Source organism: Sporothrix brasiliensis (assembly GCF_000820605.1).
Source record: "Sporothrix brasiliensis 5110 chromosome Unknown Cont15, whole genome shotgun sequence".
NCBI lineage: Eukaryota > Fungi > Ascomycota > Sordariomycetes > Ophiostomatales > Ophiostomataceae > Sporothrix > Sporothrix brasiliensis.
This window is the reverse complement of record NW_024467134.1, coordinates 596,895-621,168: the sequence shown is the minus strand read 5'-3', so window position 1 is coordinate 621,168 and position 24,274 is coordinate 596,895. Positions and strand designations below refer to the sequence as shown.

At 57.6% G+C, this 24,274-nt stretch overlaps 5 protein-coding genes across 5 annotated transcripts; 2 read left to right on the top strand and 3 right to left on the bottom strand.

The window, feature by feature from the left end:
• Nucleotides 1–622: 622 nt before the first annotated feature.
• On the bottom strand, nucleotides 623–1,261 carry SPBR_06198 (phosphatidylinositol/phosphatidylglycerol transfer protein; the record flags this gene model as incomplete). The annotated part of the gene is made up of 2 exons (XM_040764460.1): nucleotides 623–950; nucleotides 1,065–1,261. 2 exons carry the CDS (start codon nucleotides 1,259–1,261, stop codon nucleotides 623–625), a joined length of 525 nt encoding a protein of 174 aa, XP_040621983.1.
• Nucleotides 1,262–5,463: 4,202 nt separating this feature from the next.
• On the top strand, nucleotides 5,464–8,424 carry SPBR_05585 (uncharacterized protein; the record flags this gene model as incomplete). The annotated part of the gene is made up of 1 exon (XM_040763848.1): nucleotides 5,464–8,424. The coding sequence occupies one exon, from the start codon at nucleotides 5,464–5,466 to the stop codon at nucleotides 8,422–8,424; it is 2,961 nt and encodes a 986-aa protein (XP_040621982.1).
• Nucleotides 8,425–9,457: 1,033 nt separating this feature from the next.
• Nucleotides 9,458–10,984, bottom strand: SPBR_05885 (UDP-N-acetylglucosamine--dolichyl-phosphate N-acetylglucosaminephosphotransferase; the record flags this gene model as incomplete). The annotated part of the gene is made up of 1 exon (XM_040764148.1): nucleotides 9,458–10,984. One exon carries the CDS (start codon nucleotides 10,982–10,984, stop codon nucleotides 9,458–9,460), a length of 1,527 nt encoding a protein of 508 aa, XP_040621981.1.
• A 2,244-nt stretch (nucleotides 10,985–13,228) lies between these two features.
• On the top strand, nucleotides 13,229–17,451 carry SPBR_05503 (uncharacterized protein; the record flags this gene model as incomplete). Its single annotated transcript, XM_040763767.1, has 7 exons — nucleotides 13,229–13,917; nucleotides 14,001–14,023; nucleotides 14,081–14,268; nucleotides 14,351–14,403; nucleotides 14,480–15,098; nucleotides 15,205–15,475; nucleotides 15,830–17,451. 7 exons carry the CDS (start codon nucleotides 13,229–13,231, stop codon nucleotides 17,449–17,451), a joined length of 3,465 nt encoding a protein of 1,154 aa, XP_040621980.1.
• A 938-nt stretch (nucleotides 17,452–18,389) lies between these two features.
• SPBR_05554 (sh3 domain containing protein) lies at nucleotides 18,390–21,715 on the bottom strand (the record flags this gene model as incomplete). The annotated part of the gene is made up of 3 exons (XM_040763817.1): nucleotides 18,390–19,355; nucleotides 19,606–21,389; nucleotides 21,490–21,715. The coding sequence occupies 3 exons, from the start codon at nucleotides 21,713–21,715 to the stop codon at nucleotides 18,390–18,392; spliced, it is 2,976 nt and encodes a 991-aa protein (XP_040621979.1).
• Nucleotides 21,716–24,274: the final 2,559 nt, after the last annotated feature.

Below are 24,274 nucleotides of genomic sequence, written 5' to 3'. Positions count from 1 at the left end.
AAGAAGTAGACTGCGGGCGAGACGATCTATTGACGGAAGCATGGCCCATGTTTGGTTGCTGAGAAAATATGCATGGCGACAGTGTGTGTCGCCACGAAGATGCAATCGAAAAGTAAGAATATAAACAACACAAGCGCAGCAATGCACGCATTTGGAAAAGAGAACGACAACAGTCCAACGGACAAGAGACAGCTAAAAAAGTAGACAAGTAGAAAGCAGAGAACGGATGGTGGAACACAAGTAGCCGCGTGTTGGATGCCAGAGAGCCATGGCGTGGCTAGAACAACAACGAAAGAACAAGGGGCCAAAGACTAGCGACGAGCACAGACTCCATGAGGAGTTGCGGGATCGAGACGTCGTTGTGGCGAGCAATCAAAGACTTGATCCACAGAAACTGGCAAATATTCAAGGCCGAGAAGATCGGCAGCAACGACAACGCGGAGAAGCGCGCAAAAAAGCCTTCCGGATATAGAAACCGGGCTAGCATCGCTATGTGAGGTTGTTCGAGCAGGCCGGTCAGTCTTTCGTGCGCTGCGGCATTTCTTAGGAGGGCGTCAATCATCTTGTCTGCCTCCTCTCGCCAGAGGCAACGCTCCTTGGTGACGAGAGCGCGGTGGCCGTCCTACAGCTCCACACTCACGGAGCCGTCGCGGGCAAACGTGACCGTGGCCGTCAGGCACGTGATGGGCTCGTCGTCGACGGTGTAGGCATCGGCCAGCACGGTGTACTTGCCGGGCGGGATCTCGCGCGGCAGGTCCACGGACTTGGTGATGGAAATCAGGCCCTTCTGGATGGGGCACTCGAGGTCGACGTTCTCAATCTGCTCACACAGGTCGGCCGTGGTGTTGATGAGACGGATCAGGCCGTACTTGACCTGGAGGTTGACGTAGGCGCCCTTGGTGATGGTCTGGGACACAGCCGCCACGGCGGTGATGACGAGCTCGACGCCGCTGGTCGGTCAGTGCATGCACGGATGAGAAGAGAAGAAATTAAGAAGACAACAAAAAGAAACAACAAAAAGAAACAACAAAACAGAAACAGTACAGGACAGGGCAGAAACTCACGCCTGAGGAGGGTTGGGGGAGAGATCGACGCTCTTGATGGTCAAGATGTCGTTGGAGTGGTCGGACGGGCAGAACTCGAGCGGCGACTTGCCGGGAACCTCGAGGTCCTCACGAGGCGTGACGTCGCCGCCAAAGAAGTTGAGGCTGGCGGCCGAAGCCGTCGACAGCAGAGCCAGGAGAACGGTGCCGGCCCGCATGGTTGTGAAATGTCGTTTGTTTTGGTGAGGAAGAATGGAAAGACGACAGAGAGCACGGCGGGTGGTCGGTCGAACGAGCGAGCGGCACTGACAATACAATCAGCAATCGTTACTGCTTCGAAAATGAAACAGTGGCCAACTTGTCAAGAGGACAGGGGAAGGGCGGAGAAAGGAGAACAGCTGTTTTGTTGGTTGTCTTCTCTTTTCTTCTGTCGTATAGTGGTAGAGGGAAGAGTGACGAAGTTGAGTCGAAGGCGAATTTGTTGAGGAGGTGTGAATGGCGAGAACCGGCAGGAGCCAAACCCACTCCCTCACTGTAAACGATTGCGAAGGAGGGGGCCGTTAAAAAGGAAGGCGCAAGGCAGAGGAAACGGGCGAGGTTGGCGTCATGGGAGAGGGCAGGGCGGCCTGTGATTGGTGGCACGTCACAGCGGGCCAACCAGCGGTCGCCTAGGACCGATAAAAGCGGGTCATATACGAATCAAAGACCGCTCGCAGGATATGGGGAGAATGCGCGCCAGAGATATTGGGGTGTTTTGTCACAGATACGGGTCTGCTGACAGGTAAGAAGTCCCAGGGTCGCAGATTTCAGGCGTCGGGCTGGCCACAGACAAGCGAACAGTATGACGGCATTGCATCGTGCAGACAGAAGCATCGCATGGCATCTGTGGCTTCTTGCGGACGACGAACGTCGCACGTTACGGACTCTACGACTAGATGCTGTATTACGGGGCCGTTGGCGGTGAACCTGGAGCCGAAGTGGAGGCGTGCGCGGGCGTCGTTTCTCAGAGTGGGCTCCTTATCTCGAGCATCACATGGCCACCGCCCCATCCTTCGAGATCAAAGGATAGATGCCCTGCGTTCGTTGTTGATACCTGTCAAACCCTTCAGCGCGAGAAGCGCACTTCGTTTCACTCGCATTGGGGGATATCGGTAGGCAAAGAAAAGCCAAGCGGCGTCAAGCCACTTCTGTTTCAGCCCTGCTTTCAGGAGCTCGCCGACGGCAGGGAGCACGCGGCAAAAAGGAGACATCAGTGACTGGAAGGAAGAGGGACGATGGCAGAGTGCCGGGCGGTGAAAGCTAAAGATTATCTGTTGTAAGATTATGGGCGAGACAAAAATGGCTAGGAAGGGCTGCAGGTTTTGATTCCGAGCCTCGGGAGATTTCATCGTCAAGGTGCATTCTGGGGCTCTGTGCTGTTGGCCACACGTGGCGTTCGCAGCCTCCGCCACTGCCATTTGCCTGCTAAAGTTTGCCTTCAATGGAAGTTGCTGTTTGCCACACAAAAAGCCCCGGTGCATGACTGCTGTGGAAGGACAGAGCGACCAAACGGCCTTAATAGTTCAATTCGAGCTGAGAAACTGCTCTGGTGATGACGAAGGCAGAGTGTGGAAGTACGTCGTGCTCTGCGGGCGAGCTGGCCGGTTTCGAACGTTCTCTGCTGATCCATACCAGTGCGAGCCAGATTTGGTGTCTCTGTGACTGCAAACAGCACGAAGCGATGACTGTGAACACTCTCGCATGATGAGCGCAGCAGCAAGCTAGCGGCCATTTAGTGGAGGACAGGTTCCGATAGTGGACGTCAGCGTCTTCTGGAGCCGAATACAGTGGCTGGCCCTCGAAATGCAGCTGAAAAGCGACAATGCTCCTCGTTTGCCCCTTCACCGCCCAACATCAGTCGCCGTCAGAGCTCCCTCTCGGCGCAGACGCGACATTCACCGTCTTCACCTTGCAGAAGCCTCGAGAATTGACTGCCCTCAGTATTGACCGCCCTCCGTCGCATCCTCGTCCGTCGTACTCTGTCTGCCCCCCCAAGAGACGGCTGGTAATCAAACTCGATTGGGCGGTGGGCGCAGCAAACAAGCTCTGTGGTTGGGCGACGCGGTATCTCGATATTGGTCCGGCAGGAACGCTAAATAGGGACGAATTCGCGACAAAGGACGTCCTCGAGCCTGCACGCGGGCGGAGTACCGATACATTGCTCGTCCACTTTGGGGGTGCGGTGGTGGTGAAAAGGGACCCACTGCTGCCTTGGTGCCTTTGCCTGAGTTGCGCCCAGTTCCAGTTCCAGCTTTTGGTTTCGCCTGGTCGCTGTCGGGGCTGTACGTCTCCTCTTTTTATGCAAAATGCACTCACACAACTGCGTATGACACAGAGCACTGCGGTCACTGTAGCCTGCTTTCTCTCCAGATTCTTCCTGCCTTGTCCTGTATTCAGGCAGCGGCACTCTGACTACCGGAATTGCTTCCAGTTTCCCTCAAAGAGCGTCATTATTCTTCCGGCGCCCATGACCCTTTTCTGCCTCTATACACCGTGCCTCCGGCTCTATTCTCTTTCTCTTCTAATTTTTCCATCCTCAAGGACTCGAGTCTCCTTCACTGGACATACCAATCCAAGCATCGAACGCACCCTTTTTGCCTGTCAACAAAAGATCTGCTTCATCACCATTTCCCATCAGCAGAGCGATTGTCTGTCCTCTTCGAGATGGCAGCCGTTTTACGAGAACAGGAACCGCACAGGTTGCTGCTTCCAAATATCTGATGCTGTCAGGTTGCTGTGGTAAGGCAACGCAATATCATTTTGACTGGCCGTCAAAAGTTTGGCACCGAGGCTTGCAGCCTCTCATTTTCAGTCCCTTTTTTCACACACTTCCACTTATTTTACGACCCTGACTTTGTTCAAGTGAGTGACTCGGGCTGCTTACGCATACGCACGCACGCACGCACGCATAACCGTTTCTTGGCCTAGGTCTCGGCCACCAAAAACGAAACCTAACCCCCGAGAGCGGCGTTTCATGCCTCAGGCATCAGTAGCCACTTGCTACCATTGCTGCCTTGTACTGGTACAAGCTATCGTCTGTCGTCCCCCTCTCCCTCTCTCCTTCCCTGTCCGCCCACCTTCCTCGTGTCCTCGACTCCCAGTGAGAACTGCGCTGTGGTTTCTGCACTAAGACGCTACGAACGAGACCAGGGTGAAGGAGCACCGCGCCAGAGCCACGCTAGTCGGGGGAATTTTGCTCTTGCACGGTTTCGTCCTTTTTCCTGCCATTTTCCCTCCTTCCCTCTTTCGCTCTTTCCCTCTTTTCCCTGGCTCTTGCCTTTTTTTGCCTTTTTTTCTTGAAGGCGCCTTGCCGACCGCCCATTGGCTAGCGACCCTTTGTCTTCTGCACTCTCCTCGTCCTTCTCCTCTCCCGATTCAGCGTGTGTCCCCTGCGCTTGCCGTCTGTTCGTTCTGCTGGGCGCCGCTCTTTCCTCTCTTTTTCGCTTTCCTTCCCCGTTCTTCTTGTTTTGGCCCCCCTCTCATTCTTTCCTCTCCTACCATCCCAACTCGCAGATTCGCACTTTTCTCCCTCTCTCTTCCCTCCGACAATCTGCTTCCTTTCTCCTCCACCATCGTCTGCAATCAGTCTCCCCTCTGTCCCTTTCTTCTCTTGTCAATACGGCCGCCGTTTCGACCCTCCAAGGCGTTCTCGAACCGCGAAGCCTTCTCGTCCTCGACTTTCTCAACCCAGATTCACTTGCGCGATCCAAGGAAAAGACGCTCTGAACACACAAAGTCGCCTCCTTTCTCGTCATCTCTGTCCTCGACTTCCTCTCCACGACACAGAGCCTCGATTCCTGCCCCGGCGCCCTTCCTGCATCTGCAGCATTTCCTCTTCCCCCCTGGCGCGCCGCTGCTGTTTCTTTCGAGTCGAGTCGGCACTTCACGACTACTTTCGTCCCCCTTTTGACACCGTCGTCTCTGTCGCTAAACAGTCGCTCTCAGTCGTACTGCGTCTTCCTGTGAACTCCTCGATACAGTCACTTCTGCCTTGCCATCTGTCCCACATCACAAAGGACGAACGCTCGCGAAAGCCTGCTTCCTAAGACGGCCCGTCGCTTCGCTCCCCTACCGCGTGGTTTTTTGGACTGGTCGCCTCTGTGAAACCATTGATTCAAACGACCACTTGTTCCTCTTGGTTTCTTTTGGTTTCGCGACGCTGTCGTTTATTTGGACCCCTTTCATCGACCGCGCCAGCATTTCCGACCCTCGTCACAGGCGACACGACACGGCCGAGTTTTTGCCCTGCCCTCGTCTTCGCGACACGTACTACCGCGCTTGACCCAGTCATGTTATCACAACTAAAGACATAACTTTTTCAATCCCCTTTGCAACCCTCCTTTACGGCAACCCTCCCCTTCAGCGAGGTCTCTCCTGGATTATGACAGAAAAGCACCCACCGCCGTCCACACAGACCGCGCTCTCAACCCCGAGCCTTCCTCCTCTCAACCCCCTCTCGCCTACGCCTCTCCCGAAAGAATACGCTCCTCTTCCGACATTTCCCTCTGCAGCTGCCTCTTCACACCCCAAAACTCCTGTGGCTGCCAACGCCGTAACATCACCGACACACAATGCTGCGCCTGTCACCAAGGCGGAGTCGGCTGCAGAGGAGGAGCCCTACACAATAAAGTGCATTTGTGGCTTCACAGGCGACGACGGAAACACAATCTACTGCGAGATTTGCGACTCGTGGCAACACATTGAGTGTTTCTACCCAAACAACAGCGAAGAAGCGACGCGTGAAGAGTTTGCGCACGCGTGCCATGAGTGCAAACCGCGGCAATTGAATGTCGCGCACGCCATCGAATACCAAAAACAGCGGCTACAGGCGGCCAACGCCGGGGCCGGGGCGGGGGCCGGGGCCCATCAAAAATCAAAACGCCCACCATCCAAAGGCCACAGCCACAGCCACAAAAAGAAGGCGAAACCAGGCGATCTCCAAATCAACGGCCATACGACGTCCGCCAGCGACGTCGCCAGGCATCCTGGTTCTGACGGCACGGGCCAACACGCAAACCAATCGTCCAAGAAGAAGAGCTCCCACAAGTCGAGCCAGTCCGTGGGCGGATCCCATTCTAAGAGAAGTCCGTCCTACTCGGCTGCGAGGGCATCATTACAGGCTAGTCATCCGTTGAGTCCGGCCACAACACCACCCGATCTTCCCGACGGCACCGAATTCTACGGCTACTCCAGCGACCTGCACAACCTGTGCAATGACCAGGATTCCGCCCAGACTGTCCAGACCAACTCATTCGCCAGTCTTGCCGTGTCAAACGCGACGTCTGTTTGGCTCCGTGAGCCCGAGCGCATGTTGCGAGAGACAGGGCAGAAGTTTGTCGACATTTTCAAACCGCCCCCCTATATCGACGCACTTCGACGGCCCCCCCGCGTTGACGTTAAGAAGCGCGCGCTGGACAAGGACACGATTCTGCACTTGAGGTACTTGGTCACGTCCGTGGCTGTCGATAAGGGCGTCCCTCTCATGGAACTGAATGGCCAAGTCGGTTTCCAAAACGATTACTGTTCCATTCCTTCCAACCGCTACGAGGAGCTGTCGTGCCCGCTTCCTTTTGTCTTTTTCCATCCTTTATTGCCCCTCTACATTGACACGCGGAGAGAAGGGTCTCTCGCCCGCTACGTTCGTCGCAGCTGCCGGCCCAACGCGATCTTGGACACGTTCCTGTCGGGCGGATCTGAATACCATTTCTGGCTCGTCAGCGATCGACCGATTGGCGTGGACGAGCAGATTACGATTCCGTGGGATTTACGGCTGCCACAGGACGTCAAGGGACGCTTGTTCCGCCTTCTTGGTCTCGGCGACGACGACCAAAGCAGCCACGACGACAGTGAGGTGGAGGAAGCCGAGTACAACAATATTGCACGTTGGGTGTATCTGATCCTCTCTCGGTACGGTGGTTGTGCTTGCGAGTTAGGCCCTGAATGTGCATTTGCCCGTTTCCACCGCCTGTACGGCGGCAAAGCGCAACACGCACGGAACAGCCACGGTAAAAAGAAGACGTCGCGGAAGACCAAGTCTCACGCCCTGTCTCCCACAAGCACTGGCCACGCGACAAACAGTCGTGCCGCTAGCGAAGGCCACCCAGAAGATTTCCCCGAAACAGACAAAATGTCAACATCATCGCGCAGCAAGCCGCCCAGCCGCGACATGACCCCCGCCCCGCGACAGGGGTCGTTCGACACTCTGGGCATATTGACTGAGCCCACCGACCGCGACAAGCGAAAAGTCGCCATGGTGGAAGACTCGTTCCGCCGCCTTGAGCAACAGCAGCCCAAGAAAAAGAAGCGCACATCCGACGGCACAGAACGGTCGAGTGTCTCGGCGACTGGCCATTCTGGAAAATCCCGGGCGAAGAGCTCGCCAGCGCAGCCTGGTGATCACCACGAACTTCCCAACGGTACTGCGAATCACCGGTACATCGACGCCGAGACGTCACGCAGCAAGTCGGGATCGCCTGCCAGTGCTACCTCTCCTAACTTGATGAGCGTCAGCAACGGCCTAGGATTTATGTCGCTGTCGGCGGCCGTCGGCGGCTCCACATATAGTGTTTCGCGACACACCTCAACCGGCCCCTCTGCAGGCTACCGTGATGCAGAAACCCAGACAGACCCGACGGAGGGTGAATGGTACAGCGAGAAGCCTCCCACGCCGCGCCCCAAACGCCGTGTGATCTCGCTCTCTCGCCGGTTGCTCAACTACAGAAGCCGTGCACGGTATGACGAACATGCTGTGCCAGCCGTCTCGCCCAAGATGGACGTTGATTCACCAACCGCTCCTGAGGACAAGGTGTCGGTGATGGCACAGGCACTGCCATCAAGCGACGGCAACGGCGACGTCGCGATGCCTGATGCCCCGAGCTCTGTGACTCGGGCCGACGCTTCGACGCATGCTATAGCCGCCAAGATTGAGCCGGTCGACGGTGGTGGCAGTGGCATTGACGTCCCGATTAAGAGATCGCCGGACCTCCGTGTTCAGCTGCCCAAGGTGCCGTCGTTCAGCGATGCCTCTCTGTCACAGATGAACAGCGCGACGACGCCTCTGACGGCGTCATCCATAGTCCAGTCACCGTTTGCTGTGACCAGCGGAAACCCGTTTGGCTCGCCTGTTGTTACGCCGAGTCCCATTAAGAAGAAGATGAGCCTCAGCGACTACACCAAGAGCCGGAAGGCTGCAGGAGCCCGGCCACCGACGACATTGAAACCGTCTCTCTCGAGCCCGGATGAAGTTAAGCCCCCTATTGGCGCAGAAAACGCACCGCCACCGCCAACCGAGACCGAAACGGCAACGAAGACTCCGTCAGCACCTCCGGCTGCATCTTCTTAAGTGCAATGACACGGCAAACGATGTTACGCTGCTGCTACACCAGCAACACGCATCTTCGCCTCAGTTTTTTTCCTACTCTCCTCTTTTCTTTCTTGTTGGACCTCCACTATTGGTGTGGCAGTATTTTTATGTGGCGCTACGGCAACGTATCCTTCAATCCTCGTTTCCCTTTTCTCTTTTCTTTTGTTTTATTGTCTTCTTTATTATTACCTTTTTTTGGGTGGAACGGGGCGTAAGGAGTTTAATTGATATGTGCTCGAACCCCAAAACAATGGCGTTTGTGGTTGATTATGATATCGCTCTCTCGGTTTGGAGAACAAAACAAAACAGCGGGAACGTGGGTTGTTATTATTCGGGTTTTCTTTCCTTTTTGGGGAGGAACAAAAAAGGGAAAACAAAATGGGTTCAGGCACACAATGGGGGATATGCTTTACTTATTTTTCCTATCTTTTTTTCTTTTTCTTTTTCAGTTCCTCCTTTTTCTTCTCAGTTCGTCTTACCTACCTTCCTTGTCAATGTATGTATGTATGTGCACGGGAAATGGAATTAGCCTCCGGTGGAAAAGCCTGTTGCTTTCCCCAGCCTATGTTTGCCACTCTTTTTATCATGATTTAGGTTTGAGTATTCTGGAGATCAGTACTTGTTTTTTGCTCTCCTTCCACACGGCTGTATAGGAGAGGAGGATTTGATCACGCTAGGTCCTTTGGATATACCGATTATATTGTTTTATACTGGGTACAGTTTTCCTCGTTCTCTCACCTTACTAAAGTTGCTCACCTCACGTAAAAAGCAGTAAGGTGTGTATTTACGAAACTCCTTATATCTGAGTTATTGTTGCCACTGTAGATGATTCCCTACTCTGTCTATCGCATGGCCCTGCGTTCGTAGTCGAAAAAAATAAACACGCTGCAAGATAAATCCGTAAACGCCTGTGTCAATCTAGAGATTGACGCCTTTTTAAGGTATGAAAACACGAAACCCCTTTCTACAGCCACATTCGCATTCGCATTCGAAATCGTTCCCTTTGCCACGCTTAATACCGCACAGCACCCAGGTTGTCCTCCTTAAAGATCAACAGGGCCAGCCGGTGGCGCACAAACAGGCCAAACAGGCCGACGCAGGCCTGCATGACCACCACCTCCAGGGCCAGCCGGTCCTCCCGCAGCGGGCCCCGCCACACCAGCCAGAGGTTGAGGAGCGTCATGTTGGACGTCTCCTGGATCACGGCCGGGTCCGCGGGGTCGGCGGTCAGGCGCAGCAGGCGCAGGCGTGCCAGCAGGCGCAGGGCCCAGGCCACGGGGGCGCTGGGCTGGCGGTCGGGGCGCCAGACGGTGACGGAGGGCTCGAGCAGGCCCGTGCGGGCGTGGAAGCGCGGCATGCGGTGGCGGGGGCAGGGGACGAGGCCGAAGATTTGCGGAGCGGAGTAGGCAAAGTTGGCAATCTGGGGCAGCAGGAGGAGCACGAGGGTCTTGGAGAAGTGGCCGAGGATGCTGACGACGACAAAGACCATGCCGGCGAAGTAGCAGTAGGTGTCGCCGACAAAGACGCGGGCGGGGTACCAGTTGTGGGCGAGCAGGGCCAGCGACACGCCCAAGAAGGGCAGCAGAAAGTAGAGGGAGAACAGGTGGCTGTCGGTGGCCGGGTGGGGGTAGGGCCCGGCGAGCAGGTAGAGGGCGTCGTTGAAGACGAGGAGGGCGGCGACGACGACGGACTGGGCGACCTCGATGCCGTTGATGCCGGCGAGGATGTTGATGCTGTTGGGCGAGAAGATGGCGACGGCGGCCATGTAGAGGTAGTAGAGCGGGCCGAGGCGGACGAGCTCGCCGAGGTACGGCTGCAGGGGCGTGGGCACGACGACGGACGTGACGCCAAAGTCGACAAAGTAGACGACGAGCAGCGGGATGGCGGCAAAGCCGGGGATCAAAAACTTGTGGCGCCAGCGGATGTCAAACAGGTCGTCGCCGATGCCGAGCAGCGTGATGGACTGCAGCGAGATGATGGCGGACAGAAACGAGGCCAGCTTGGAGTGCGGGAAGCGGTGCAGCAGGCGGCCCTGCTCGACGTGGGCGGCGGGGACGTCGGGCAGGACGACGTCGCGGTTGCCGCCGCCGCTCGTGGCGGCCACGATGTCCTTGTAGAAGGGCATGGGGATGAAGACGATGATGGCCAGCAGGTACACGACGGCGCACACGGCGCCCATGCACTCGGGCAGCGTGCGGCGGTTCGCCTTGCCGAGGTCGGCGCCCTTGATGCCCGCGCGCACAAACGACGGGCCCAGCCAGCGGATCATGGCGTAGCTCGCGGCAAAGGCGATGCCGCTGAGGGCGAGCGACGCGGTCAAGGGCGCGCCGTCCTCGCGGCGCACGGTGTTTCCGAGGACGGTGGCACAGGCGACGGCCAGGGCGAGCAGGCTGTAGGTCTCGGTCGGGGAGAGGCTGCTGGGGATGCCGGCGGCCAAGGCGGCGTTCTCCTGCTTCAGCGTGGTCGGGGGTGGCGGGGGTGGCGTGTGGGCGTGGCCGTTGGGAGACGCGGCGCGCGTCGACGAGGCCGAGGACGCCATTGCGAGGAGATGGAGGGAGAAAGGGGGGGGAGGGGAGGAGGAGGAGGAGAGCTTCGAGGAGAATGAAGCAAGGTCGAGGTCGAGGACGTGACGCAGGTGGCGCGGTCTTGGCGACGCCCGTGTTCGAGATCTGCTGCCGGCCGCGGCAACGGCCACGAGAAAGAGACGTTCGAGATTCGAGGTGCGAGATGGTCGAGGCCAGGTTGTCGGTGTCGAAAAGAAGACGCCGTTGTCGAGTGATGTCGAATTGAGGCGTTGTGGTTGTTGGAAGCAAAGGTGCTGTCTCGAATAGGAAGTCGGAGCCAATGGACAGCTTGCAGCTTGACTTGCCTGCTTCCTTTTGTTCTTGCGTCGACAACAGTGGCAGGAACGGGCGAGAACGCGCCTGCCGTCGACGCTGCAATGTGACGTGGCGTTAACGGTTAAGTGACAAAACGCCCCACAGCAGCTGGCACCTGCAATTTACGCTCATACTAGCCTGTATTCTTACTGTCTTAGGGCCTGGCCACGGGTACTGGGCGACCCGTTTCGCGCTACTGTTAGCACCCAAGGGCAAATGTTAGTGGCATACGGTGCTGTGGCTGGCTTGCGTGATTGGCCAAACATTCGGTGCATTTACGATGTATGAGTTGTGCAAAGTCGACATCGAGAGTAGGAACAGAAAGGATGCAAGCGGGTCGTTCCTGCCCTGCAATTTGCCATTCAGTCGCTCAGTTCTCTCCAACGTTTTGACCGGGACGGCATGCAAGTTTGTCATGTCTGTTTTCAGACTTTATCTCCAGCCGTCCGTCTCAGTCTCAGTCTCAGTCTCAATGGCAGGGTAGTTGAGATAAATCTGGCCTCGTCCACCATGGTTGTTCCTTCCCGCGGCGCTTTATACCCCGTCGCGATTCGTTCCTTCATTGTCGTCTCTAAATCCGTGCCGTCCTTTCCGAAAGCAGCAACCACGAATCCCATTGCGTGGCTACTCAATATGGGCTTGATAATATGCAAAGTAATAGGACATACACACGTCCTTATGAGACACCGCGTGGCAGACGACTCCCAAGATAAAGTAAGGTTCCTACCAGACGCAGGCTTGAAGCATATTCGCGGCCCGAGATACTTCTGCGGGACGTTGCATACGGGGGTTGGAATGATTCGGCGCTCGGCGTAGTTTAAAGCCGTCTTTACCCTTTTCGGTTCTTTTATTCCCTGCTTTACTGTTTCTTCTTTTTCTCTGCGCGGAGTTATGGGCCTATACACATCCGGCGCACCAGTCAGTCGTCCATCTAGGCCAGGTGCTTGTGTTTGACATGTACAAAGTGCGGATATAAAATGCAGTTAGCGCCTTCCGTCCACCGCCTCTTTTCCTTCCCCTTCGTTGCACCTTCCGTCTGCGGGCTTGCACGGGCCGCACCACACAAATTTTGGGGGAAGCGCAACGGCCATGCATGGGACAATGGCGTATTTCCTTGACTGGTTTTTATTTGTCTTGGTTGTAGCTATTCGTGTGTATTCTCCTTCCGATGCGCGCTGCACTGTGCCGTGTTCCGGCACCTATTTGCCGAGCACGTCAGCCATGCAAAGACGGAACGCACGCAACGCTCCAAAATGGCCGCGTGATGGCAGGGGAGGAAGGAGCGAGGATAAAGAATAAAATTGGGAAGGAAAGAAAATAAAGCCGAGTTGGGAAGCTGCGATGGAAACCCATGGCCGAGTCACTCTTTCCCGTTTTGATTTCACAAGCCACGGCTTCTTGTCACCAACTATTTCCCCCTTCGTTTTCTTGCTTCCCCCTTTTTCCTTCTCCCATAGATGACATCTATTTCTCAATCTACACATCCCTCCCGAACGAGTTTACCCCAACGAACACCGCTCTTCTGGTGGCATTTTTGTGTTTACTACACTGACGAGCGCAAGCCAACGCCGGGCTGAAAAAGCAACAGCAGGGCCCAGGTGTCAGCGCGGACACCAATGCCCGATGCATGCAACGAAAAGCAAAGAAGTAAAGGATCGTCTCGAGTGAGCAAAAGCTGCCGAAGCGCACTCGAACCGCCGGAGCTTCACAGACCGCTTGGTTCAGGTCCAACACCCACACACGCCAGGGTGCCCCGGTCGAATGCTTGTGTGTGTGGCCCCCACCGCGAGTGCATCAAGACGATCTGACCGTTAAAGGCACCACTTCCCACTTCCCGTCTCTCTCCCTCTTCTCTCCCACCTCTCAAACGGAGCATCAGTCAAGTTGCTTCGTACCTTGACAGCATGGCAGCCGACGAAGAAAAGGTGGCTCTGGGAACTGCCCCAGGCGCTTCAACACCGCCCGCAACTACAGCACCGTCAACTGAACCGACCATCTCAACACAGACTAAGGAGACGAACAACGAGATCACAGACGACAACGAGGATACAACAGACGAGGACGACAACAACAACGGCGACGATGGCGACGACACCCGCGATGCGGGCCCGTACGAAGTTGTCGCGATCGAGCAGGTCGATGCCGCCGGCCTCTCAGCGGCCGAAAAGGGCGTCGCCGGCATCGTCGACAAGGACGAGGCACGGCTCGACGGGAACGAGGTCGTCCACCACCCAAGCGGCAGCCGTATCTCGGCCACCCTGTCACGCATAGCCAGCAACGCCAGCTCGGCGGTCCGCAGCAGAACGAGCAACGCCAACAGGGCCGCCGCGGCCGCTGCACGCCTCGCCGCGTCGCCGATCCCGCTCATGGACCTGGACAAGGGCATCGTCGGATGGGACGCGCCCGACGACCCCCACTACCCGCTCAACTTTGCGCCGCGCCGCAAGTGGCTCCTCATTGTCTTTTTGGCGTGCATGACCCTCATGACGCCCTTTGCGTCGTCCATCCTGGCGCCCGGCATCAAGTACATGGATGCCGACTTCAACAACGACGACTTGACGACTGGCTCGCTGGCCGTGAGCATCTATCTCTTGTGCGTGGTTGTCCACTGGCCCACTCGGCCCGTCCTTATTTGCAGATGCCGGACACTAAGCTAACCATCTACCACTCGTACAGAGGCTATGCTGTCGGACCACTATGTAGGCCACTCCGTATTGTATCCTATGTACCACTTCCGCACCACTAACCGCAAACAGTTCTTGCCGGCATGTCCGAGCTGTACGGCCGTCACGTCGTGCTCTCGGCCTCCAACATATTCTTTTGTGCCTGGCAGATTGGCTGCGCGCTGGCACCGTCCTTGCAAAGTTTGATCGTGTTCCGCGTCCTGGCTGGCATTGGTGGCAGTGCGTGCATAAGTTTGGGCGGTGCCGTGATTGGTGATCTTGTAAGTCGGTGGCAGACGAGAAAGACAAGAAAAGCAGAAAAGCAGAAAAGCATGCTGGATCTTGAGGACTGACTAGACATAGTTCCCGATCGAAGAGAGAGGCTTGGCTTTGTCCATCTGGACCGTCGGCCCGCTGTAAGCCCGCGCCATCCCCTTCTTGTTTGTTTATCCCCCATTGCAGCCTCTTACTGACGGTTGGTCCCCGTTGCAGTGTCGGCCCGTCCGTCGGTCCCATTGCCGGTGCTTGGATTGCCCAGACCATCGGCTGGCGCTGGGACTTCTGGATCGTCCTCATCCCCGGCGCCATCAACACCATCGTCATTGCCGTCTTCAGCTCCGAAACCAGCCACCACGTCCTCATCCGCCGCAAAGTCACGCGCCTCTCCAAGGAGCTGGGCCGCAACGACCTGCGCAGCTGCTACGACAACCCGGACAAGCCCCGGCCCACAACCCGCCGCGCCCTGCTCCTGGGCCTCATCCGCCCGCTCAAGATGCTCGCCCTGTCGCCCGTGCTGCTCGTCATCTCGATCTACACGGCGTTCGCGTACGGCGTCCTCTACCTGCTCTTCAACACCATCCCCATGGTCTTCCAGGAGGGCTACCACTGGAGCATCGGCATCACGGGGCTCGTGTACATCCCCATGGGTCTCGGATACTGCGCTGGCCTCCTCCTCTTTGCCAACATCTCCGACAGCACCGTCGTCCGCCTGACCAAGAAGAACGGCGGCGTCTACGAGCCGGAAATGCGTCTTGTTGACTGCATCTACTTTGCCTGCTGCCTGCCCATTACCTTTTTCTGGTACGGCTGGTCCGCCGACAAGCAAGTCCACGTATGTCACAGCCTCTCTTGTCTTTTTTTTTTTTTTTTTTTTTGTCTTTTATCTTTCTTTCTTTCCCCTTTAGTTTGGCTACCGGTGTTCGCGTCTAACAGAGTAGTGGATTGTCCCCGTGCTAGGCCTGTTCCCGTACGGGTTTGCCGTGATCGGCGTCTGGCAGCCGTCTCAGGCCTATGTCATCGACGCCTACGGTCACTATGCCGCGAGTGCCACCGCCGCCTTTACCGTCTTCCGATCCGTCGTGGCCGCCTTCTTGCCGTTGGCGGGCCCGACCATGTACGCCACGCTGGGTGTGGGCTGGGGCAACAGCCTGTTGGGCTTTATTTGCATTGCGCTCATCCCCGTGCCGCTGCTCATCTACCGCTTTGGTGGTACGCTGCGGAAACGCTTCCCTCTGGATCTGTGAAAAAGGTGGGAAATGCATGGACCTTTGGTTTATTTTGGTCCTTTTCTTGGCATTTTGAGTTTTCTTTTGGATCTTTTACACCCGTGCATTGTTGGCTTGTCTTGGGGATTTCATAGCGAGCGATTGTGCTTTTGGCACAAGCAGGATAGACGATAGGAAAAGCAATGAATATTGGAAAAACAAGGATTTGGCTGCCGCTCGGTCTCTTTGGTACATGTTCTATCGTGTATACACTCCCTTGCTTTTTAAACTTTCATATACAGCTTGCCAGCTTGCCAGCTTGCCAGCTTGCCAGCTTGCCAGCTTGCCAGCTTACCAGCTTACCAGCTTACCAGCTTACAGCTTGCTGTCCCGCTGGGCCGGCACCTGCAGCGGGTCGTACACCTTGTGCGCCAGCTTGTCGTCCGGCACGCCGTTGGGGTGGCTCGTCAGCGACCGCGTGTCCACCAGCTCCGGGCCCAGGTCGTCCACCGTCCGCGCGCCCACCAGCCGCATGTCCATCTCCAGCTCGTCCTTGAGCAGCGCCATGGCCCGGTCCACGCCCTCGAGGCCGTACGCCGACATGGCGTACAAAAAGGGGCGGCCGATGCCGACGCCCTTGGCGCCGAGGCACAGCGCCTTCAAAATGTCCGTCGCGCGCCGCAGGCCGCCGTCCACGTACACCTCGATGCGGCGGTCGAGCCCGCGCGCGCGCAGCACGGGCATGGTCTCGGCCAGCACCTCGAGCGCCGACCGCGCAAAGTCGAGCTGGCGGCCGCCGTGGTTGGAGAGCACGACGCCGTCGACGAGCCCCGTCTCGGCGGCGCGCACGACGTCCTCGACGCGCTGCACGCCCTTGAGGACAATGGGCAGGCGCGTGACCGAGCGGAACCACGGCAGGTCGTCCCAGCAGAGGCTCGGGTCGATGAAGGAGCTGATGGCGCGCGCGGCGCCCTGCGACGTGTCCGAGGCCATGCCCTCCTTCTTCTGCACGGAGCTGCCGCCGCCGCCCAGCGCGGCCGCCTTGGCGCGCATGTCCTTTTCGCGGCGGCCCAGCTGCGGCGCGTCGACCGTAATAAAGAGGGCGCGGCAGCCGCGGGCCTCGGCGTGCTGGATGATCTTGCGCGTAATCTCGCGGTCCTTGTTGACGTACAGCTGCAGCCACTGGTAGGGGTTGCCCGGCCCGGCGGCGGCGTCCATGATCTCGTCAAAGGAGCACGAGGCCAGCGTCGGGATCATCTGCACGACCTGGTGGCGCGCCGCGGCCTTGGTCAGCACCGTCTCGCCCTCGGGGTGGCCCAGCTTGCCGAGCGCCGTGGCCGTCACGTAAAAGGGCGCGGCCACGCGCGCGCCAAACATGCGCGTCGACAGGTCGACACGCTCGACGTCGACGAGGACGCGCGGGCGGAACCAGACGCGCTGGAAGGCCGCACGGTTCTCCCGCAGCGAAATCTCGTCGTCGGCGGCGCTCGAGTAGTAGGCCCAGGCGCCGCGCTTCATGACCCGGCGGGCGACGGCCTCAAAGTCGAGCAGGTTGTAGCAGCTGTCGACGGGCGGCATGAGGGCGCGGGCCTCCGCGACGGCCTTGTCCTCGGCGGCCTCGGCCTCCTCCTCGGGGGTGCGCTTGCGGTTCTTGTCGGCCGCCGCGACGGCGTCCATGTCGGCCACGGGGCCCAGGTGCTTGGACTTGTCGAGGTACTTGTCCAGGGTGTCGGGCGGGTGGACGGGTTCAAAGGCGGACGTGGCGTCGCGGCCGGCATACTTGAGGATGATCTTTTGGCCGCCGGGGTGCTCGGGCAGGAACTCGGTGACGTCGTAGACGTTGCCGCGCACAATGACCCAGCACGAGTCGGCGCTGTTGTGCTTGCCGATTTCTGCTGCGGACAAGGCCATTTTGCAGTGTGCGCTGGGAAGAGGGGAGATCCGAGTTCCGGGTATTGCTCGGCGAGTCGACTTCGCTGAGATGGGTGACGTAGAAAAGCAGCGACAGCTAGAGACGAGGAGGTCGATTCAAGTCGAGAAGAAACAATGCAGAAAAGAAACGTGGAAAGAAGAATGGGAAACGAAAGTAAAATAAAAACGAAACAAAAATAAAAGAAAGTTTCGACCATGTGCAAGTCAATCCATAAAAGGCGCTGCATCCAATCGCTGTCTGTCGTCTCTGTGGTCTCTCCTGCCTTGCGCTCGTCCGACGGCCATAAGCATTTCCTGGTTATTCTCTCATTCGTTCGTCTTTCTCCTCTGCGGAGTGGTTCGAGTGGTCGGCTATTTTTGCGGGGAGCGCATTTGGTGTCCCGACCCCAATAAAAAAGCTGGGTCTTGGGAGTCTGGTGTAGCCATTGCTGGACCAGCCAGACCGCAGTCTTTGGACATCTAGATGGCACTAAACCAGAAATGGAAACATTGCCTAATACGGCCGCCAGAACATTTGCGGCCGCCACCTCCTTGTGTGTTGCGTAGATAGAATCTGTGAAACTTCACGTGGTGATGAGAACTCGCGACGATTCGAAGGAGTTGTGCCTAGCAGAGTCAAGGATGCCGGGCACATTGCACTCATGAACGAGTTCCGAGGACGCTGGAGTGCCGAATACCAAAATAAGAATGTTGAACAACAAAAATAAAGGCACGGCATGAGAGATAGAAAGAACAAGTAAATGCCGTTTGAAAAGGAAAGAAGCCGCTGAATGAACGGGGTATATAAACATATTGTGGCATATGAGGCCCAAAAAGAGACGAAAGAAGAAAGAAGAAGGAAGGAAAAATAATAAAAGAAGTCTATATCAAACCAGAGACATGCAACGTACAATACGAAGCCGAGTCCAACGCATCTATACCAAAAGATCCAATGCCTGTCCCAAAATATACGCTCCGAAAGGGCAAAATAAAACGCCGGCAACGTATCACCGGGTTGACGATGTCGACTGGCTCGCAATGCTGACCGGCCGCTTGACCGACGGGGCACTGCTGCTACTGTTGTTGTGGGCATTGTGGCTGCGCAGCCGCGACAGGAAGCCGCCGCCGCCGCCGCCCCGCTCTTGGCTGAGGATGCTCGCCGCATCGCTGCCCTGCGGTGGGCCTTCCTTGAGCGAGTTGGGCTCAATGTGCGACTGCGGGAAGTAGCCCCATTTGCCGCGCGCGTTCGTGCCCGCCCAGCACCAGTGCTCCGGGTGCGACCAGATGATGTTGGTCACCGTCTCGTTGCGGTCCAGCTTGAGCCACTCCGAGTTCCGGTACGCGCTCGACGACGCCCACTTCCACCGCGCCGTCGCCCGCAGCGCGCTCGTGCCTTGCGTGCGGATCTCGTTGCGCGGCGGCGGGTCCAACCGGATGTGCTCCACCGGGAAGGGGCCGCGCACGTTGTCGAACCACCCCACGGCCCACTCGCCCTTGTACTTGGCCGGGAACTCGACGCCGACAATCTTGGACCCGACGGGGAACTGGATGGGCACGGCACCGTCAAACGGCCGCCGCAGCGCGTTGTGGGCTTTGCGGAACGTCTCAGTGGCCACGGCGGTCGGCAGCTGCAGCAGTTCGCGGCGGATGCCGTCGAGTTCCGACGGCACGGGCGGCGTGGTAAAGTGCAAGTCATAGTCATTGCGGTATGGCTCGGGCCGCTCGGGGCCGTCAATGACCGTGACCCCCGACACCTCGGGCAGCGGCCGCGGGTGGCGCGCCAGATGCGAAAACAGCTGGCCCTGCGTGAAGAAGACGGTGGCGTCGCTCTCTTCGAGCGTCCGGCCCTCTTGTAGACAAAAGATGCACGCGTACAGCGGGTCGTCCACCTGCTTGGCCGGGAGATGGCATTTCGACAAGAACCGCAGGCGGAAGCCGATGCCATGCATACGGTAGTTGGCATTTGCTGTACGCTGTTAGTTTGGGCAAACTGCGAACAAAAACAGAAAATATAAAACTATAAAACAGAAGGTTTCAGGGACGAGCGGGAAAAGGCACGTACGCAAATTCTGGCGGTCTTTGTCGACCTCAGACCACTGCAACTCGTAGAGACAGTGTGTGCATTTGGCGGCATACGCGCCTGCTCCGCTGTATGACTGTCTGAATGTTAGCAAACAAAATCGAGGAGAGTACAAAAGTCAACTGAGGCTTGGAGGTTCGTACCAGCTTCTTAATCTGCCGCACACCGGCATGGCCGCGCTGCACTTCCCTGGCACCTTCACAGAAGCCCTTGAGAAGATGGTACGAGCTGCCAGGGCCAATTTTGCAGTCCGCCGTCCGGCGTTGTACGACACGCTCCTCGTTTGCACCGCCGGCAAGATCTTCGCTGTTCGAGCTCTCGACTGGGATCAAGCCCTGGTCAATGTCGACAACCGGATGAATTGGCTCCAGGCCCGGCTGCTCATCGAGTTGCGCTTGCGGCACGTTCAACGGTATTGGTGGTGGCCGCATCTCCGACTGCAGTGGCTGCAGTGGCTGCTGTGGCTGCTGTGGCTGTTGCTGTTGGGATCCAGACGCAAAGGATGCCAAGAGCTGCGGCTGCGGACTGGCTGGCGAGTTGGGGCTTGCAGCCACCGCGGTGGCCGGTCCCGCCACGGGGCTGATTGGGTCTAGAGACGAGTCGCGCAGCTGGTTGCTGAGTCCGTTGAGGTACGAGTCGAAGCTGAACACAGACCCGTTGGTTGAGCTGGCCGTCGAAGCCGTCGTGTTGCTGATCTGGGACTGCCGGGGCGAGACATAGCCAGATGCCGCCGATGTCGGGCCGGTTAGAGACTGCCGCGCTTGCTGTTGCTGTTGCTGTTGCTGTTGCTGCGAAAAGACATAGTTTTGCCCGGATGCCGGCTGTTGTGACGGCAGCGACCACGTCGCAGACATGACCGGCACATTTACGGGCGGTGAAGACAGCTGCTCTGGCCGCACTGGCATGGTACGGGGCGACGGGTCGGAGCCCTGCGCCATCTGCTGCTGCCAAGCGTCTACACCGTCGTCGAGACGGCGAGGATATTGCTGCGGTGAACTGGGCAGCGGGAAGGAAGATGTTGGTGGCGGTGGTGGTGGGACTATAAAGCTGGACACCTGTGGGGCCGTGGCTGCCTTTGGTGACGGTAGTGTGGGCGAGTCGGGCCGTGTCGAGATGCGCCGCCGCCGTTCCGGCACCTCTCCGTCCTCCGTCTGGTCAGGGCCGGAACCCTCGCCCACGCCACCATTGCTCTGCTCCTCGCCCTCTTGTCCTTCAGCAATTGTGTCCACCGAGGGCCGCTCGCCAATCTGCCAGGGGTTGACACCTGGAACGGGCGGTGGAGGCTCGGGAAGGGATGGTGGTGGTGGGGGAGACGGTGGAGCTGGCTCGGGGATGGAGGGCAACATGGTCGGGCTCGCGATTGAGTGCCTTGAGAGCGCGGGAGACGCGCCACCTTTTGGGTTTTGTGCTTGCTGCGGCTGCCCGTTGTTCCACCCCATGTCCGGCCCGCCCTGGGTGCCCATGACCGGTGGTGCGTCCTCGCGCTGTTGTGGCAGAGGCACTGCATCCGCGGGCACGTGCACAACCGTGTCATACCGTTGCATGCTGGGAACAACGACACCCGGTGCACCACTCCCCTCGCTCAGGTCCAAGGCGTCGTCCGGTCCGGGACTGCGTGCGCCGGAGTAACTGGTTGCGCTGTAGCCGCCGAGACTGTTGACGCGCGAGACGCCGGCGTTGAAAAAGGGCGATGACTGGGGGACAAGCGGCGTCGAAGGTGTCGAGGCGCCGGGTGCCACGACTGCTGCTGCCGCTGCCGGTGCCTCGAGCTTCATCCGCCGCAGGATCGGCGTGATCCGCAGCGTCGTCTGCTGCGCCGTCTTGCCGAGCTCCTTGAACTTGTCCGCGTCGAAGCTGTCTGGCTCGGTATAATCGTCAAAGACGTACACGAGGCTGTTGAGGGCGTCAATGTGCTCGGCAACGCCATCTGTGCGTATTAGTCTACTGCAAGCTGGACACAAACGAAATAATAAAATGCAGCAACTGGGAAACTGGGACACGGGGAAACTGGGACACGGGAAACTCACCATGATCTCTCAGGGCCGTGACAAAGTTCTCGCCATAGAGCGTCAGATTCCGCTTCGCAATGGGCTCGAGGGCCTTGCGGGCCCGCTCGCCTTCTTTGAGCAGCGCTTGTGCCGCCTTGGCCATGTCCTGGTTGTCGACATCCTGGGCAGTGTCGAGAGCAGCCTGAGCCTTTTCGACAATTTCTGCGAAAGGGCCGAGCAGGAGAAAGTCGATCTCCTCGTCCATGGCTGCGGTGTGGGTAGGTGATACAACAGGTGCCTTGAGGTGAGCGCAGTAAAGTGGAAATGAAGAGGAAAGGAAGAGATGGAGGTGGGACGACGGCAGTAAATAGTGTCGATGGAAGTGGGAGGGGGGATTGAAAAGTGGCCGGGAGATAATGTTGACAAACGGACAACGTATTCACAAGTCAGGAATCGGCGATGCTCTCCTTGCTAGGTGCGTCTTGTGCGTCCCCTGCCGGCCGCGACTGCCTTTCAGTGTTGCAAGCGAGTCGCGCCCTGGGGGAGGAAGCTGCGTTGGGGTTGCGCCGGTACCTGGGTTGCACCTTCTAGAAATGTTCTTTTTTCTTTATTCGTGGTCAGGGGAGATATCAGAGACAAGGGAAGGCGCTGACTGGGTAAGACGGGTTGGTGATCGGTTGCAGGAAGGAAAAGTTGCCTGGCCAAAAGAGGCAGGCGCGACAAGATATCGTTCCTCTTCAAGGAAAGAGCCTTGAAGGCAGTGTGCACGAGCGTCACGCTAGGCGGGCGGGAGATCAGCCCAACCAGACGACAGAGAAAAGGGGGGAGTCAAGAGCAGGCAAGAACGATTGTCTGCCACAGCTGAGGACAGAACAGGAAAGTGCAGAGAAGGGGGCAAAGTGCTAAAGCAGCAGGGGCTTCCGATCAGCAGAGGGGACGAAAGCGCAAGAGGAGGAAGGGACGAAGGGGATAGACAGAATGAGAAGGCAGGCGCAAGCAATGCAGGGCACCTTTATGAGTCGATTGAAGCCAATGCTGCGAGGCAGAAACGACAGGCAGGAGTGGGCACAGAAGGAGCCAAGGGGAGTTGTTCCAGCAAACGGGAAGGTGCTTTCAGGACACTTGCAATAATTAAGGAAAGAGGAAACGAGGGCGAACTTGCACGAGGAACTACTCTGCGTTTCTTTCTGTCGTGTGTCGTGGCCCCTCCTCAGCTTTTTACTAAAATCAATATTGCAATATTGCGCTTCGCGCATGCCCATGAACAAGACAAGAACAGGACACGCCGGGCCTCAAATGCCAGAACGCAGTGGTAGCCTTGTCGGTGAGTTCGATCCGGACACCAGACAATGTCCAGTTGAGCCTCAAGGCAACAAAACAAATGGACGGAAACACGAGCTCTCTATGCATCGATAGAACAGGACTGGACAGCCAAGTCGCAGAGACGATGAAGGGGGGCTGGCATGCGCCTCGTTCCGCACCTCGTTTACGCCTGTCTTGAACCTCTCTCCTCCCCAGCTCTGCTCGGTATGCTCCCTGTCGAGCCGCACATGGAACCCCTCTACCATGCTTTTTATGGACCACACAAGATACTCAGTTTACTAACAGAGTTCTGATCAAAGCTAAGCGACAAGGCGATCCACTTTGCACGGACGCTGTAGACTGTTATCAACATGGACGCATGAGCTCCCCTGCTCCCCTGTTCCCCTCTGCGTCGACGTCTTTGGGCCGAGAAAGAAACCCTCCACAAACCACTGCAACCACAGTGGAACAAAGAGATAATTACCAGCCGGGTCAAGAGCCTCCCTGGAAAGGCAGAGCGCCGTCAGGCACAAGCACACCAAGGGAAGTGGCCCAAAAGGCAACAAGCAGAAGCTCTCTGTGGATTTCCCTATCACCCCTGGGAAGAAACCACGCACGACCAATGGTAGGGAGAGAAGGCCCAAGTCTTACAAGGAAAGTCGACAAGTTGACAGTGCAAAAGGGCAAGGCGCACCCCGGCCAGTGTGTTTCGTGTCAAAGGGAAGGGAGGGCTTGCAAACCTGCAAACCAGAAGATGCCTCACAAGATGGCATGGCTAACTTCAATTAGCAGTCCCAAAGCAGGCCTCCAAAGGCCAGAGAAAGACAGGCAGAAGCGAATGAGCGAAAGGCAACGGGCACATTTTGCAGTTGCACGTTTGTTCGAGGCTGTGCTTTGAGGGGCTTACAGGGAACCGACAGCAGACAGACGCTCCAGCACGTCCACCACACCAACGAGAACCTTATGGCGCTGGCATCGAAAAGCTGGTCGTGGGACAGAGACACAACTGGCGGGAAAATGACAGGCGCGACAGGAGAAATCAATAAAGCTGCTGCTCAGCCTCCCCGCCTGGTGTCGATATTGCAAAAGCATAGTGCTCAGCTTGTCTTGGCTTTGGGAGCTTGTCGAAAATTAGCTTACAGGGCGAGAGCACGCCCGCCAGCAGCTTGTCCCCATTGGCCCAACACAAGCACAGGCTGGGTTCGACAGTCGACAAGCGCGTCCGTTCTGCCTTTGATAGCCCCAGAAAACTTGCCTTGGGAGGGACTGTCGGGACTGTCGCAACTTGGCACCCGCCCTCGCCCAGTCTTGTTGTCCCTTTCGGTTTCCCTTGGCTCCCCGCTAATTTATGGTGAAAGGCTCTTCCCAAGGCTGAAACGACCCATGCACCTTTTGTGTTGTCCAAACACCACACGATCCCGGGCGCCATTGGCACGGGAAGGGAAGGAAAGAATGGTTTCATTCGGTGGCAGCATTTAGGTACCATGACGTCGTTCCACCGACACGAGGTCGTTGGACTGGA